This window comes from Columba livia, chromosome 3, assembly GCF_036013475.1.
Source record: "Columba livia isolate bColLiv1 breed racing homer chromosome 3, bColLiv1.pat.W.v2, whole genome shotgun sequence".
NCBI classification, from domain to species: Eukaryota; Metazoa; Chordata; class Aves; order Columbiformes; family Columbidae; genus Columba; species Columba livia.
In genome coordinates this window covers 63,659,933-63,674,858 of record NC_088604.1, presented here as the reverse complement: position 1 = coordinate 63,674,858, position 14,926 = coordinate 63,659,933, and the positions used below count along the sequence as shown (strand labels likewise).

The following is a 14,926-nucleotide window of genomic DNA, read 5'->3' as shown; positions in this document are numbered from 1 at the left end:
TGTCTCTACAGGCAGTGTCTCCTGAGCCCTTACACTTCTTTTGACCTGCCTTTGGATACGAGTCCCTGTTCATGGTGAAGCCTCACATCTCCTGCCCCAGTCCCATGGCTTCTTTGGGCTCTCTCGACTGTTCTGGCTCCTGTCCTCTGCTCCTTATTGTCACTTACTGAATAGACTTGCTCAGCAGAGTTTTCAGAAATAAAACAAAATGAGGTAGTCATGGGTGACCCAGAGCAGCTTTTCCTTTTAATTCAGTCATAAAGCTTTGTTGACTTGCTGGTTTGGTTTCTACTGTCTATAAAAAGGTTTTGTGCAAGCAGTCCCATTTTTCCCATCGCCCTGTGTGACACCAGCGCTGGGATGACCTTCTGCTGGAGAGTCTCATTGCTCAGTTGTATCACTGCTCCCTGTGAGTTTCCCTGGCAACCAGTTTGAGCTACACTGAACCAAAAATACCTCATTGGGCTGGGGGAAAGTCAGTTTGCAGATGGGTATTTCTCATTAATGACTTCTGGATGGTTGTTGTGTTCAGCCCACAGATGTCATTATCGGGAACTGATGGCTGGGAGATGTGACGTGCCCCTTTTGCTTAGTTCCATTGGCAGCACAGTCTGTGGGAAGGCTGCCTTTGTGTGACTGGCAACTGTGTTGTGACTGTGGGACTCATCATATTCATTTTACGTGGTACACCGAGGGTCTTGTATTCTATCAAGAACAGTCTGTGCAGGTCACAAAGTCACAGTGGTCTTTCTCGGACCTCTGTGAATTACCTTGGTTATTGCTACTAACGTTGCTCTTCTCATTTCTATATAAATGAATGCACCTTGATTTATAGGTGTGCATGCTGTGAGCTCTAGCTTTGCTGCCATCCTAGTCTTCAAAGGCGTGGTTTGTGACACGTCTCAATGAACATGTGTATAAATCTTTGGAGGTCAAGATCCACCAGTTAACATAGGAGAGAATGCACAAACTGGAGGTCTTATTTCAAACCTTCCTCCTTCAGTTTTGCCTTTCAAATAATCTTTTCACTACCTAATGTAAAACATGTGAAGAAAAGCATTGGTAATTCAAGATGTGTTCTCAAGGTGATAAAATTAGAAGAGGCTAAATTGAAGAGCAGTGTGTCATTTTTAGTAACAGGTTCCCTTTTCTGGATTTGCAGGGTGTGAGGATTGTGGTAAAAGCCTTATAGGAGAATGCAAACTCCACGGACCACTCATCAGGGCTAAAGATAGGGTTATTCCTAGCCGAGCCCGTCTCACCCTACCTCATTACCTCACTTTGCGAGTGTTGGAGCTGCGAGCTGGAAACCAGCAGAGTAAGTATTTTAGCTCTTTTCCCCATATTTAAGAAAGAGAAGACAAAAGTACCAACACTGGGTTGTTTTCATAAATAACCCAAGGCATAATCCTTGGGTATTAACAGTATGAAGACTGTTTTCAGCTGAGCACAGCTAGAGCTCATATTCAGCTACTGTTTTTTATGACTGATTTCTAGTAACCTTGATGCATAAACTGATGGCAGGACATTAGCCAGAGCTGGTGTGACATTTAGCTGTGAGCACTCAGTTAGCTCTGTTCAGCCAAAACAAGTTTAATGAATGTTGCATTTGTATCTAATAGTAACAGCCATGCACTATTACATATTTTTTTTTCTTTTTCCCAAGCATGCAAAACAGGGAAGAGTATTCAATAAGAGGTCAGAAACAAAATAATAACTAACACCCCTCATCCACTCGAAAGAACACAGTATGTTAATTCACCTTTTGCAGCATCTTCAGTTAGTATTATAGAAAGACTGTTGTTTCCTTCTAAAGGCAGAGCAATTTCAATGCCCAGACTTGAAAAAGGGAACTGCATCCTTACCGTGCAAATTTTCAAAGGTTACCTATGTAAAATTAGTCCTGCCCAGATTGCATTTCAAAAAGAGAATGACAAGATGCCTATTTTGTCACACCATTGGTGTCAGGCAGGGGAATAACTAGAATGATCAAGACAGCTCATGTGTCTTAGATTCTCTCCACTTGTATTGGGAGAGAACAACCTCATAAATTATGCCAACAGCCAGATCACTATGATGACATCAGCTTTCCAGTTGAAGAGTATTAGCACGCTTGTGTTGCATACTCACTTTAATATTCTGTCATGGATTTTAGGCACCTCTGTATATATTTACATCCTTTTTGGACTATTCCCATTAGAATTATTTACCTCGGTTATTTGTCTAGAAGAATAACTCATTAGTTCTGTACTATGCATTTGTTTCCATTTTCACAGCTGTCGATATACAAGAAATAGTTCATGATGTCTGTGTTAATATTAGACTGGTCTTTTTTTTTATTCGCAGTCCTTGGAGTATTTGCAAAGAAAGTGATACAGAAGAGAACACAGTTTGGTCCTTATGTTGGGCAACTGTCTACAAAACTGACCTGCTATGATGAGAGCAGGCTAGTCCTGCAGGTAAAAACCCAGTGACTTGCCATGAAGTTCATATGTGTCTGTAACAGTTCATATGTATTTATGTATTTTAACCAGTCAATTTGCTGACTGATCTAGTTAATTAATTGTACTTCTGATCCATATGTGTGAGTGTAAATCACGTTACTAGGTAGCACAGCATAACCTGAAGTAACAAATGTTCTTGTATATTGTGTTTTCTAGAAGTTTACTTTCCTGCTTTCTAGTTCTTACAATTTCCAGGGATATTTACCTATTGGTCTAACATTTCTTGATAAATGTTTCACAGGGCATGGCTACTGAAGGTATCCAAGCATAGTACTGTCTTCCCAGATAAACCAAAAAGATTTGTGCTTAACACTGTGCCACTTGGAGGATAAAATTTGTGCACCGAGTTAGCAATAGTGGCAGAAATGTGCACTAAGTCACCAGCTTAGTAGGGAGGAACAGTACAGGGGTGGGGAAATACTTTAGCAATGCGATTATATATAAACTTTGACACACAGTGCACTAACTCAGTTTATTTAGTCACATTGTTATTTAGGGCTGGTACCATCGCTTGCTGCATGTACAGATACCCATTGTCTCATATGGACCCTGAGAGTATTTTTTGTACTTTATCCAATACAAATAGTGGCCTCTTGGGGCTAACCCAACTTAGACTGCATGTGCATCTTTTCCCACAGAAATTCCATGAGAGTAATAGTTGATCATGATCCCCCACGCCCTCCTCTTTGCATTTTGGTGCCCGGGGTCACACCTGTGCTCACCTCTCTGTCATACTGCGAGTCTGTGGTCAAGCTGCAGCCTCTGCCAGCACTTCCTGACAAGTCACGATTCTTCCAGAGCCTGCATTTCATATCGAGCCCACTCACCCCCCAGGAGAGAGGGACCAGCAGCAGCTGGCCTGTGACATGCCTTCTGTCTTCATTTGAGCTTTCTTGAGAAGCTTGGGACTGGAAAACACTGTGTGTTTTCAGGGAAGGCATAGATACAGATACTTCTGTAATTTCATTTGAGAGCCACAGTAATAGTTTCAGTAGTTGCTGTAAGCTTCATTTGCTCATGGAAGTCATGTGAATTGTCTGCCAGGAAAGTAACACTATCCTTCTGTGGAATTTTCATGGCATGTTGACACCAGGGGGGATTTGTTCTTCTCCATAACTAAATTTCTTCCATCTTTTTATGAAACGCTTTAATTCTTACAAATGCAGAAAACGTACTTTTCTAACAAGCTTGTGAGCATGGATGAGCTAAGCACCCAGTTCCTTCCTCTTCACCAAGCCATTGTAAACCACACCCTGCCCCCTATCAGTCAGCCCCGTTTGCTTAAAAGTGTGCAGCGATAAGCACAGCTCTGGCTGATGAATGGACTGTTTCTTCAGAAGAGGAGACTGGAATCCCAGGTTTCCTACATGACATCAGTAGCTGCCTTGATTTCTCCCTAGCAGCATTCTGAGTATGTGACCAAAGTTGTCCAACAGGCGGATATTTTAATTGGAAACATGACGAAGTTAGATACAGTACCTCCCAGAAGCAATGGGAATGTAATTTATTTTTTTTTGCAATTAATTGCTCACTTACATTGTTAGTGGGACATATACATGCTGTGCTGACAAGTTTTTGTACAGTTTCACCTGTCTGTGTTTTGAGACTGTATTACAGAAAAGCAACTGTCTTGTATGAGGTCAGAAGCAGTTGCCTCACAAAGTCATTCTTTTGGAAAGGAATCTAGGAAGAATGAAGTAAAGCAAAAAGAGATCTCTCTGGCACAATTGTTCATTCATATTTACTTTTGCATTGTTAAGAGGAAAAAGAGAAGACTGTTAAAATGCCATTATATAGTATGTTACCTCTCTGGACTTCTTACACAAGTTATACAATTGTTCCATGCAAAATGTAGCGTTAGTACAGCACTGAAGTTTGAGATTATCAAGTTCTCAGGAAGTACATTAAGGCTAAAGCTTATCTTTGTACCTGCCTGCACTTAGTTCTTATAATATTATCTCTATATAACATAAAATGATGAAATATAAAGTGGAAACACATACAAAGGTCTACAGTTATTTTAGTAGCTGGGTGCCTTGACAGGTATTCATTCTTCACTTTCTTTTGCACTCAGTATTCTTTAAGAGTGATCTATTTCAAACCAACCGTGATTTCAAAGAACATATGACCAAGACAGGGTAAATAACTGATAGCCATGATTCCAAGTTAAAGAAAACTAATGTACCTCTATCTAGGACTTGGTATTACCGTGTTCTTTCTCCTGTCCTCCCCCTTTGTTTCAGGTATTGAAAGATGGAGGGAAGTACTTTCTGGACACTCCCAATGAAGACTGTGGAAACTGGATGATGTTTGTCCGGCTAGCCCGGAACCAAGAAGAACAGACCCTTGTGGCTTATCAGCACTGTGGAGAAGTCTACTTCACAACTGTTAAGGTAGTTAAACCCACATTGCTTCACCCATCATCCAAACAGAAATTTATTGACCATGGTTCTGAAAGGGTAACCCTTTTACAGCTGAAAGACTGATTATAATATATTCTGCCAACTGAATCTTTATTACATACCACCTTTTATGTCACTGAATCCATAGCAGAGCAAGCAGTGTATGGAGTTTTCCAGTAAAAGGCAGCGTGTGCTTTCTGTTGTGGGTAGTGAAGAAACTGAGCAGGCAGAAACTAATGTAATTCATGATGGTAGTGTTTAAATGCGAATACTGTGAAGTCCTTCAGTTCCAGATAGGTATGTGGTGAGATTATCTGGCATTGTTACGTTCAACAGTACTTCATCCTGGGAAGAACAAACACACTCCTTTCCTCTGTTACATTTTTGGACATACGTTGTATTCTGAGCACATTACCAGGTGTTCAGGCACAGGTTGCTAAGTGTAATCTTTATGTACTATTTTCCACTCTCATTAAATCTGATGACTTAACTGCAGAACTTACAATACTGCAATGTTGCCATGAAATGATTGGTTTATGTTAGAGATTCTGGGCTGCACCTTCATCTTGGAAGAGAGAACAAAATACCCTCTATAAATGACACTGGAACATAGAGCCTTGTTTTTTGTTGTTTTGACCACTTTCTCAGGCAAAGTTTGTTTTAATCAGAACTTACTCCTTTGTACACTCAGGTAACTGAAGTCTGTATGTTGAACGTTCATTGTTTTCCTTTTTCATTCTTAAGTTAATGCTTGTATGTCATTGTGAGCAACATTAAAAAAAAAAGATATCATATTAGTCAAAAGAAGTTACTGTGAGATTGAAATCCAGCACTTCAATTTCATTGCCAAGACTTGCACTATTTCCGTGGGATAGTATTGTTTACTTTTGTTCCTCCACTTTTGTTTCTCCACCTGCACAGTGAGAAAAATATTTACCACACAATGATGATGTCAGAATAAATGAATAGTGATTACATTTTACAACTTCAGAGCCTTTTATAGTAGCATGAAGTGTAGTTGCTTTTGGATTAATATTAAAATAATTATTTTTAAAAAATAAATCATTGTAAAACAGTATATGCTAATCTGAGACATTGTTTAGGCTATGTTTGAGATTCTGATGCAGTCCATAGCATTTGAGATTTCAATTTGATTTCAAATGCATGGTATCCTTGTAGAACTGACAGGATTAACAATACTATATTTGGGAAGCATGAACAAATACTTTTCTAAGAAGCTGTAGTTATGAACTGATAACTTACAGTTTCCAGTATAATTTAAATACTATTGAAACAGCTCTCTGCAGACTTTAGCAGGACTCCGTTCATTGGCATAATGGAGAGTTCATCCTGTATACTGACATGAAGAGCATTTTAGGATGAGGAATGTGTCTTGGAACGTTACTGTGCTGTGTACCAAAGGGAATTACTTTCATTTTATTTCTAAGTCCCAGTATTATTCACAGTACTGGGGCATCCCATAGGTTTAGTCCTGGTCAAAAGTGGTAGCCTTCTGCTACACTTAAGCACACCCTGCTGGTCATGGTGTGAGGCTGCCTTAGGGCTGGTTATGAAGATATTTTCTCAAGACGTTTTGAATAAAGCCTGTTAAGTTGGGAGTAGAAGGTTTGGCTACTCTCCCCACTGATTTTACAAAGACATGGGATTTTGGTGACACGAACCAGCAGCTACACAAACATTACATGTAAGGGTCATGCTAACAGCACCATTACTGTACTCGCTGACCTAATGACTGCAGTCTCTAGAAATAAGTGCTTTAAAGAAATATAGAATTACAAGGAAGTAAAAACCATCCCCGGTTGCTGTTGCTGTCTGTCTGATCACAGGAGTTGCCTCATGTTCTTATTGAGTGGAGAATCCAGTACTTACCACTTCTCTTTAGGCCAGGTGTTATCAAAATGTACAACCAACCCATTCTAGTTGTACTTAGCAAGCTGGCTTGTGCTTGGGAGTTCAAAAGTTCAGTTTTCGACATTGTACACACAGTTACCTGTCAGCATTCACTAAGTTGTCTTTCAACTACCATGCTTATCCAACACCAATGTTAAAAAATAAGTACAGTTTAAGATGTGAGACTTTGTGGAATAAGAGTCAGCTGCTCTCCTTCCAGGCTAGTTTGTTCTTTTTAGTGGCGCAATTTTAGTTTAGTTTAAATAAAACTACAAGTACAGTGCAGATTGGCCCTACCCCTGTTGCAGCAATGTTGTCTTTTATTATAGATGAAAAGAATTGTGTACAGGGCCTGGAAGTCATATAAATCATGACCTCAAAATAAGTTTTCTCCCTATTTTTTAGATAACTGATGGATCTTTAGGCAATTAGTGTAATCATTCCTGTCTTTTTCTATTTGCTGTATTATTGACTGAAAGTATCTGTCAGAGGAGGTCATAGTCCAGTCCAAGGAAAGATTTGGGCAGGCATGACTGGGTGGGAGGCTGCAGATTATGGGCTACCTTAAGCCAGTTTGGGAAGACTTCAATGAGAGGAGGGCAGAGGTGCAATAAAGCACATGCACGTAAAGCCTGACACACTAGAGCCAACACGTGGAAACATGCAGGTTAGAACGGCAGTCCACATATTGGTCAACTCTGCACCCAGGCTTTGTGAGTGTTACACATCTAGGAGGCATCCAAATGATGGATTTTTCCTTTGCCTGTACCCTATAGTTAAGCATTATGTTCAGTGGGCTTCGAAACATGGAGGAATAGGCATGGGATATTGCTTGGAAAGACTGCTGGATGTCTGAACACCACAGACAAATAGATCTCACTGAGCAAAGGTCATAAGGGCTAAGGCACCGCTCCTGCTACTCTTCCCCCCAAAATCTCTGTCCACATGCATTTCTACTTCTAGAAACTGAAGGTGTCAAGCCCTAGTGGATGGTAATACTCAAAAAGTGCTTGAATCTTTAAATAAAGTTTCTAATAATTTAAACTGATTTGAAGAATGCAGCTTGGGTAAGGACACAAATTGTACACACACCTCCTACCAATCTTCAGTATTATTTGTTATGGGAAAATTGGCACAAGTAGACATGTGCTATTTTCTTCGATTCACAGCCAATTGAACCCCACACAGAATTGAAAGTATGGTATGCTGCCGACTATGCCAAATTTATGGAAGCTTCTGCAGTCTTCATTAAAGAAGAATCTGATGTCTGTCCTTTGCCTCCAGTAACAGTAAGTACATCTCATCTCCATTCAAGCCATCACCAGACATAGTAAATTACAATTTACATACTTTCTCTTTTGATGTAACTCTGGTAATGCTAGAGTAGACCATAGTGTAGTGGGCTAACATAAAGCCAAGAGCAATTTTAGCCGAACAACTACTCAGAGAAAGGCTGCTCTTTTTCTCCTGTGCTTGTACTCCAATGGAGACATTAGATATAGCCAGTGGCACCAATGGGATGTGTTGGAAAGACTTGAGATTGGCATTAATTTGTATATAACCAAGGTTTTCAGCCTCAGACGCCTTTCACCAGTTCCCCCTTTTTATGCTCTGACTGGTTGGTCAGATAACGCACTGATTGTTTCAGTCCTTCACGTGCAATAACCCTCTTCTAATCCTATACCTTCCCCTCTGTATGATAATAGGAATGCTTCAACTGGTGGGAAAGTTCTTAAGTGTTGAAATCATGACCCTGAAGGTTGATACCTGCTCTAGAAGGAAATGTTCAACAGGGAATATGATAGAACCAGGAATTCAGAGGTGCTCCGGGAAGGGAAGTAACCCTGTAGTTGTGTTTCATGTGAGGGCTTAAGAGAATACCCCAGAAAGAAGGGGTGGGAGGGCCACAGTGTCAGACACAGGTAAGGAAGGGGAGTGCTCTGTCCCTTGATGAAGACAGATTGGGCATAGCCTCACCATGTTCTCAGAGCAAGCCAGCTCAAGAGCAAGGGAAGGTAAGGACAGTTTATGAGAAGCTGAAGTAAAATATAAAGACAGCTAAAGATGTACATGGTCGAATATTAATTGAAAATACATTTCATCAGTGACTGGGGTTTTTTTGTAATTGTTTTTCATTGGAATTTTTTAACTGTCAATATTAAAAGTGAATTCAACTCAATCCAGTAGAGCTCTTACTTCCACAGAAATAATGCTTCCAAATAATGCCTTGCTTGCCAAAAATGTTTGGTTTAACGTCTCTAAGTCAGGATAGGCCTGAGATCCCCAAACCTAAGGTGTTTCTTACTGAGTTTAAGAAAGTCTAATGCCAAGTGTCAAGCTAAGTGAGGAAGTCTCTCCTGGAGACAGTGACCATTACTGTCTGGTAAAGCATGGAGCCAGCCCAAAACATAAGGAAATCCTGTACAGCTAAACTACATTTGTGTGCAGAAACCCATCCAATTTTTGTATGGTTGCAATAGCAGATAAATTATATCAGTCTAAGGATAAAGTACAATTTCCAACTACTTTTAAGAATAATTCCATAAAAGGAGCAAATGTAGAGGCTTTGAAATCTAGTAAGCTCAAGCAAACAAAGGTGAAGGACTTGGGACTGTTACAGTAAATGCTAAACAAAAACATGGAAATAATTATTTAGCCAACCATTCTCTTTTTTTCTAGTTTGTAGACTCCTAGAGAGAATCTGTTTCCAGCTGAACAGTCGTGTGGTAGTACACTGAAGTAAATACTGCTAGGGACAACAACAGGTTTTGAGAAAGCCCAAGAGAAGATACAGGGTCAGTGAGAAGAATATGGCCTTTCCTTAGAAAGATATGTTTCTGTTCTCATTGCAGAAGGAGCCTGTAGACCCTTGGATATGCTCCAGCTGTAGAAGCACTTTTGCAACTTTTGCTCTGCTAGAATCTCACGAGTGCATCCATAAAGACCGAGTCCTTACCACCAGGTTCAGATCACCAAATAAACTGGGACCTGTAAAAACAAAAAGCAAACTGAAAGGGAAACTAAGAGGAGCAGCATTAGGCAAAAGCATTGCCCAGTGCTACGGGACCATTTCCTGTTCCTCTGCTGCGAAGCTTGGCTGCGCTGGCTCTGGAAGCACTTGTGATGCTCTTGTGAGGTTTATACCTAAATGGAGAAATGGCCGGTCTTCATTGTTGAAGGGAAGAGAAGTGAAGCAGCCAGACAGTTACCCTTGCCGGCTCTGCGGGAAGATATTTGATTCCATTGACAAGCTCACAGTCCACACTTACGCGCACAAAGGGGAGCGCCCCTACAAGTGTTCACAGCACGGATGCACAAAAGCCTTCATTTCCAAATATAAACTGCTCAGGTACAGCTCTGAAGGCGCTCCTTTTCTGGTGGGTGGGTGGGTGGGGAAAAAAAGCCAAGAACATCTTTTTCCTCTTGAGTGTCCTAGTGGCAGTTAATCCCCAAGTTTCAGTTTTTATTATTCCTGTTTTGGTAGAATTGGAGAAAAACTGATCTCCCTCAATTACGGGGGCTACTCAAAAAGATTATGTTGAGCACTTTTAACCTACTCTACGCTTTATGCTTAACACTTTGCCCCCTTTTACTGATAATCTGAGAACTTGTGAAAATGCCTTCCCTCAAGAGTGCTGGTGTTTTCACGTCTTGAAGTTGCACTGTGTCCTAGAGTGAATGTAAATGCAAATATATATATATTTTTTTTTCGGTCTTAGGCACTCAGCCACTCATTCTCCACAGAAATCTCACCAGTGTGGGTACTGCGAAAAGACCTTTCACAGGAAAGACCATCTAAAGAATCACCTTCAGACTCATGACCCTAACAAGATGGCCTTCAAGTGCGAAGAGTGTGGCAAGAAGTACAACACCAAGCTAGGCTATAAGAGACACTTGGCTCTTCATGCAGCCACCAGTGGGGACCTTACCTGTAGGGTATGTGCCCAGGAGTTTGGCGGTACTGAAGTTTTGTTGGAACACCTCAAAAGCCATGCAGGAAAACCAACTGGCAATACCAAGGAAAAGAAACACAAGTGTGACCACTGTGAGCGTCACTTCTACACCCGTAAAGACGTGCGACGGCACATGGTAGTTCACACAGGCTGCAAAGACTTTCTGTGCCAGTTTTGTGCCCAGAGGTTTGGGCGGAAGGACCACTTGACTCGCCACACTAGGAAGACTCATCCGCAAGAACTGCTGAAGAGCAGGTTGCAGAATGGTGACTCAGTGGGTCTCCTTGACCAGCTTTTCCCATTCAGACTGAAGGAAGATGCTAGCATACTGTCCCCTTTTCCTGAAAGGGTCTCCGCGCAGAATGGGATTTTGAATAGTTCAGAATCGGAGGAATACAACTGTTCACATCTTCATTCCCAGCCAAGCTTACAAACCGCTCTTCCTCTGGAACCTTCTCATTTGCCAAGGATGGGCTGTGCAGACAGCCTTCCAGCTGTCCATCCCACACCATGCTCCACAGCCGTTCCTGCCAACCTGAACCTTCAGCAGCCTAATAAATATGACCCTAGTTCTACCTCATTTGCAGCAGGATCCCTCAAGACTCTACCGATAAAAGTGGATGTTAAAGGTTATAACATGCAACTTCCTGAGGTCCTGCCGTTACCAGAACCTCAGTCTCTCCACAAAATCAGTCTGGAAGAAGCTTCCTCAGGGCCTGTAGGGGATACTAACAAGTACCCAATGCACAAGGAGACAGAGGCAGCAGCTGAAACTACGAGCCTGCCTTTCATGGATCTCACTCATGTGATGAGTTTCTGGCAGCTCCCACCAAGTGACAACCAGAACACTACTGGGGACATGACAATGGCACTTGGTCCCGAGGATCCATCACACAGGCTGAATGGCATTGGCCAACAGCAAGGTCTTCAGCTAGCAACTGGTGGGATGGCCATAAACCAGCTGCACCATCTTCCTCGTTCCTTTCCATCCACTACAAATTCTGTAACATTGCCTCATTTTCACCATGCCTTCAAATAATTATCACCATGGGGTTGCTTGTTTGTTTCGGGTTTTTTTCCCCTTCTTTTTAAAGACTGTGCTTCTTACTTAAATCTGTTAGGATGGGGTAGTTTTGGTTTGGGTTTTTTGGTTGTTTTGTTTTGGTTTTTTGGTTTTGTTTTTTTTTTAAGAAAAACTGCCACAAATGTTTTCAAAGCACATTATGAACATGGTAGTTAAATTCAGGATGTTAATAAACGAGAAGCTCTATTTTTCATACTACTATTAGTTTTTTAGCATATGACAATAGTAGAACTAACATTTCCCTCAACACCTTCTCTATTTTTGTTTCTTACCTTTCAGGCAAACAACTGAATAAATATCTTCAATGACAGCAAAGGATCATAACAGGCACAAAAAAACTATGGCTACTGCAGTAGGAGAAATAGGGTTAGGGTGAATGGGAAGAAGGGGGAAATCACAGGAAAAATAATTTTAATGAGACATAAATCACAGCGAATTTATACACATGGCAAATGTAATGAACGATTTATCAACATCACATAGATTTCTGTTAAGCACTTAATTACTGAACTTTATGAGTTTTTAATTTAAATCAGAATCATTCCAAGAGTAAATCTTACCTCCTGTTTCACTTTTTTATAAATGAAGAAGATCACTTTCGTGATTACATTTAACTAGATTTTTGTTTTCTGAGGTGCACTTCAGCTGTGTGTATTTCATGTATTTTTTTTCTTTCGGGCTGGAAATAACTACCACTTCTGCATGACTGTTTAAGAACTGATGTCTTGTACATGTGCAGTTTTCAGAATGGGAAGTGAATTGTCTCAAAGGTTAAAGCAAAACATTAATTTTCACTTAGAGCTGGATCTGGCAAGGTATCAGACAGTGGGCTTTCACTCTAGTAAAGCACTTAAGCATTTGCTTAAATTTAAGCATATGTTATCCCATTGGGTCAACAAGTTGATTCATTTAACACTCAATAAAAAAATAATGTTTCCTACCGAAGAGGCCTTTATTCAACTTCTGTTGATAAAAGTGGCCTTTGTTTAGTCTGGAAAATGATTATTCGTCATAGCCAGCCGAAATGTGGATCCCTTCACAGAAGGCCACCTGTGGCCAGGCAGCCTGCCCAGGGGAGCCTGCGATCAGGTGAGACCTCTGTGGGGGCATGTCCATATGCAGAAGGGTTGTGGTGATGAGCTCATGCTTGGCCCTGTTCAAAACCAGGTTATGAACCTGCCTCCCAAGTGTCACCTGAAATTAGTGGGTGTGATTGAGGCCATTTTAATTGCAGGGGTTTATCTCAGTAGCCTTGGGACAGCTGCAGTTGGACTTCCAGCCTTTGTTTCTTTCAGACCAGAACCATGGGGACTTACGTTTGTTTCCTGGAGCAAACTATCCGTGTACATTTCCAGTTGAGGGTGTTTTGGTGTGACAGTCCTAGCGCCTTGTTAGGAAAGTTGTTTTTTTCCTAGATTTCCAGAAGCAGACACGCAGATACAGATTCCAGAAGTTTTTCTTAAATAAATAAATAATTTCTAAAGCATAGCATGGAGAGAAGCTTGAGCTGCGTGCCTCTGGAAGAGGGACCCTGAGCAAGGAAAATCCCGGGCGATTGTAAATCTAAGCTTCCTATCCCTTGTGCATCAATTTGGGCCAATTGTAAAATCAGAGTTTGGGGGCTCCCCATTCTTCAGTGGATCTCTTAATTTTCATCTGGTGGGCTGTTTCTTATCTCTGTGGGTAGTTGTTTGTCTTTTACTTAACTGGATGTCAATACTAGGTCCTGTCCATCAGTTGCTATTTTACACCTGCAGCTGGGGAGATAAATAAGTCCTTGACAATAGTCGAAACATTCTTCTGTATCTCATCTTCTTTTAGACTTGCTGTTCTGTTTCTTTACTTTTATCTAGGGATACATCTTCTGCTGATAATCAGAAGCTCCCTTGTCTTCTTCTTTGAACAGACTTTGGGGGCCTTTTTGCTTAACAAGGCAGAAAGTTTGAAAGCTCACAACTTGCAGCCTATGCAAACTTAGGTACTTATGCTGAGCAAGTTCTATATAAGCAGTTTCTAAAAAAGTTCTATAAAAAGCAGTATAGCAAATAATTCAATAAGCTAAAGCAGTCTATTTCCTAACAACCTAGTGTTTAAACTAGCAGAAATTGCAAAAGTCACATCTCCATCAAAAAAACACAGTTTACTTTATTGACTAACCCATGCTTATAAAAAAAAATAATCCTCGTTTTAGTGGATGATGCAATTACTAATGGATCCTGTTGCAGCTAAAACAGAGTAAATTCTCAAACCCTGAGTGAGCTCATTTTCTTCTCCACCATTAGTCACAGGAATATTTTGAGACAGCTTCAAATATAAAATGTTTTTAAATGATTGCTGTTTTGCTGTTAATGAACTACAATGACACTGTACAACTACAACAAGCTGAATATACTTAAAAGTTTATCAGTACTTGGATTAAGTAAAGGTCGTATTAGTTCAGTCAATGTGAGAATGTGTTCTTCAGATACACTGTTGAGGGTATTTTGTGTTAAGAAAATTTTTTACATAAGGCAAACCAGAAGGAATTTTAAGATAATTCTTGTAATAACAACAGCAGGAGGAAGAGCAGGTGCTGCATTGTCATGCCCAGTTAGCAGTTATTGAAATGGCAAGTTCCAGAACAGGGAAAAGGTTACGAACAGTGTTACATGCACATTCTACAGCTAGGCTTGTATTTCCATCCGGACTTGGAAAGGTGTGTGTATTTGTTCACATATTGAATTGTTTTCATTGTTCATGCCAATTGTGTCCACTTGCCTTGCTCCAAGCCTATGTACTTGGGGAAAAAAAAAAAAAGCAAACCCACAAATTCTGTAGCACTGCCAGATCATATATTGTTAATAGACAGTTTGTCATTTTGGTTTGTGCTTCTATAGGAGATGTAACTAATTACTGGATTATTTGTCTTTGGATTAAAATGTGATGTTAAAAAGAAAACATTATGCAAACACTGAGCCAGATGGGCTCCCACTTTTTTAAGGTGCCAGACTGTAGCTCTGAGCTGCCAAGAGAGAGGTGCTGCCTGACCTCAGCATCTTCTGAAACATGGAAAGATGCATTGGTGAGAGATGC

At 40.6% G+C, this 14,926-nt stretch overlaps 1 protein-coding gene across 8 annotated transcripts in view; it reads left to right on the top strand.

Annotated features, from left to right (window-relative positions):
• PLAGL1 (PLAG1 like zinc finger 1) overlaps positions 1 to 12,799 on the top strand; it is a 47,855-nt gene extending 35,056 nt beyond the window's left edge. For all 8 annotated transcript variants that reach the window (XM_065057262.1, XM_065057260.1, XM_065057261.1 and 5 more), the window contains 6 exons: positions 1,163 to 1,318; positions 2,347 to 2,459; positions 4,748 to 4,897; positions 7,987 to 8,106; positions 9,670 to 10,166; positions 10,537 to 12,799. In XM_065057262.1, coding sequence (XP_064913334.1) covers positions 1,163 to 1,318; positions 2,347 to 2,459; positions 4,748 to 4,897; positions 7,987 to 8,106; positions 9,670 to 10,166; positions 10,537 to 11,809 — 2,309 coding nt within the window. In that variant the 3' untranslated portion in view covers positions 11,810 to 12,799. The remainder of the gene's footprint in view (positions 1 to 1,162; positions 1,319 to 2,346; positions 2,460 to 4,747; positions 4,898 to 7,986; positions 8,107 to 9,669; positions 10,167 to 10,536) is intronic.
• Positions 12,800 to 14,926: the final 2,127 nt, after the last annotated feature.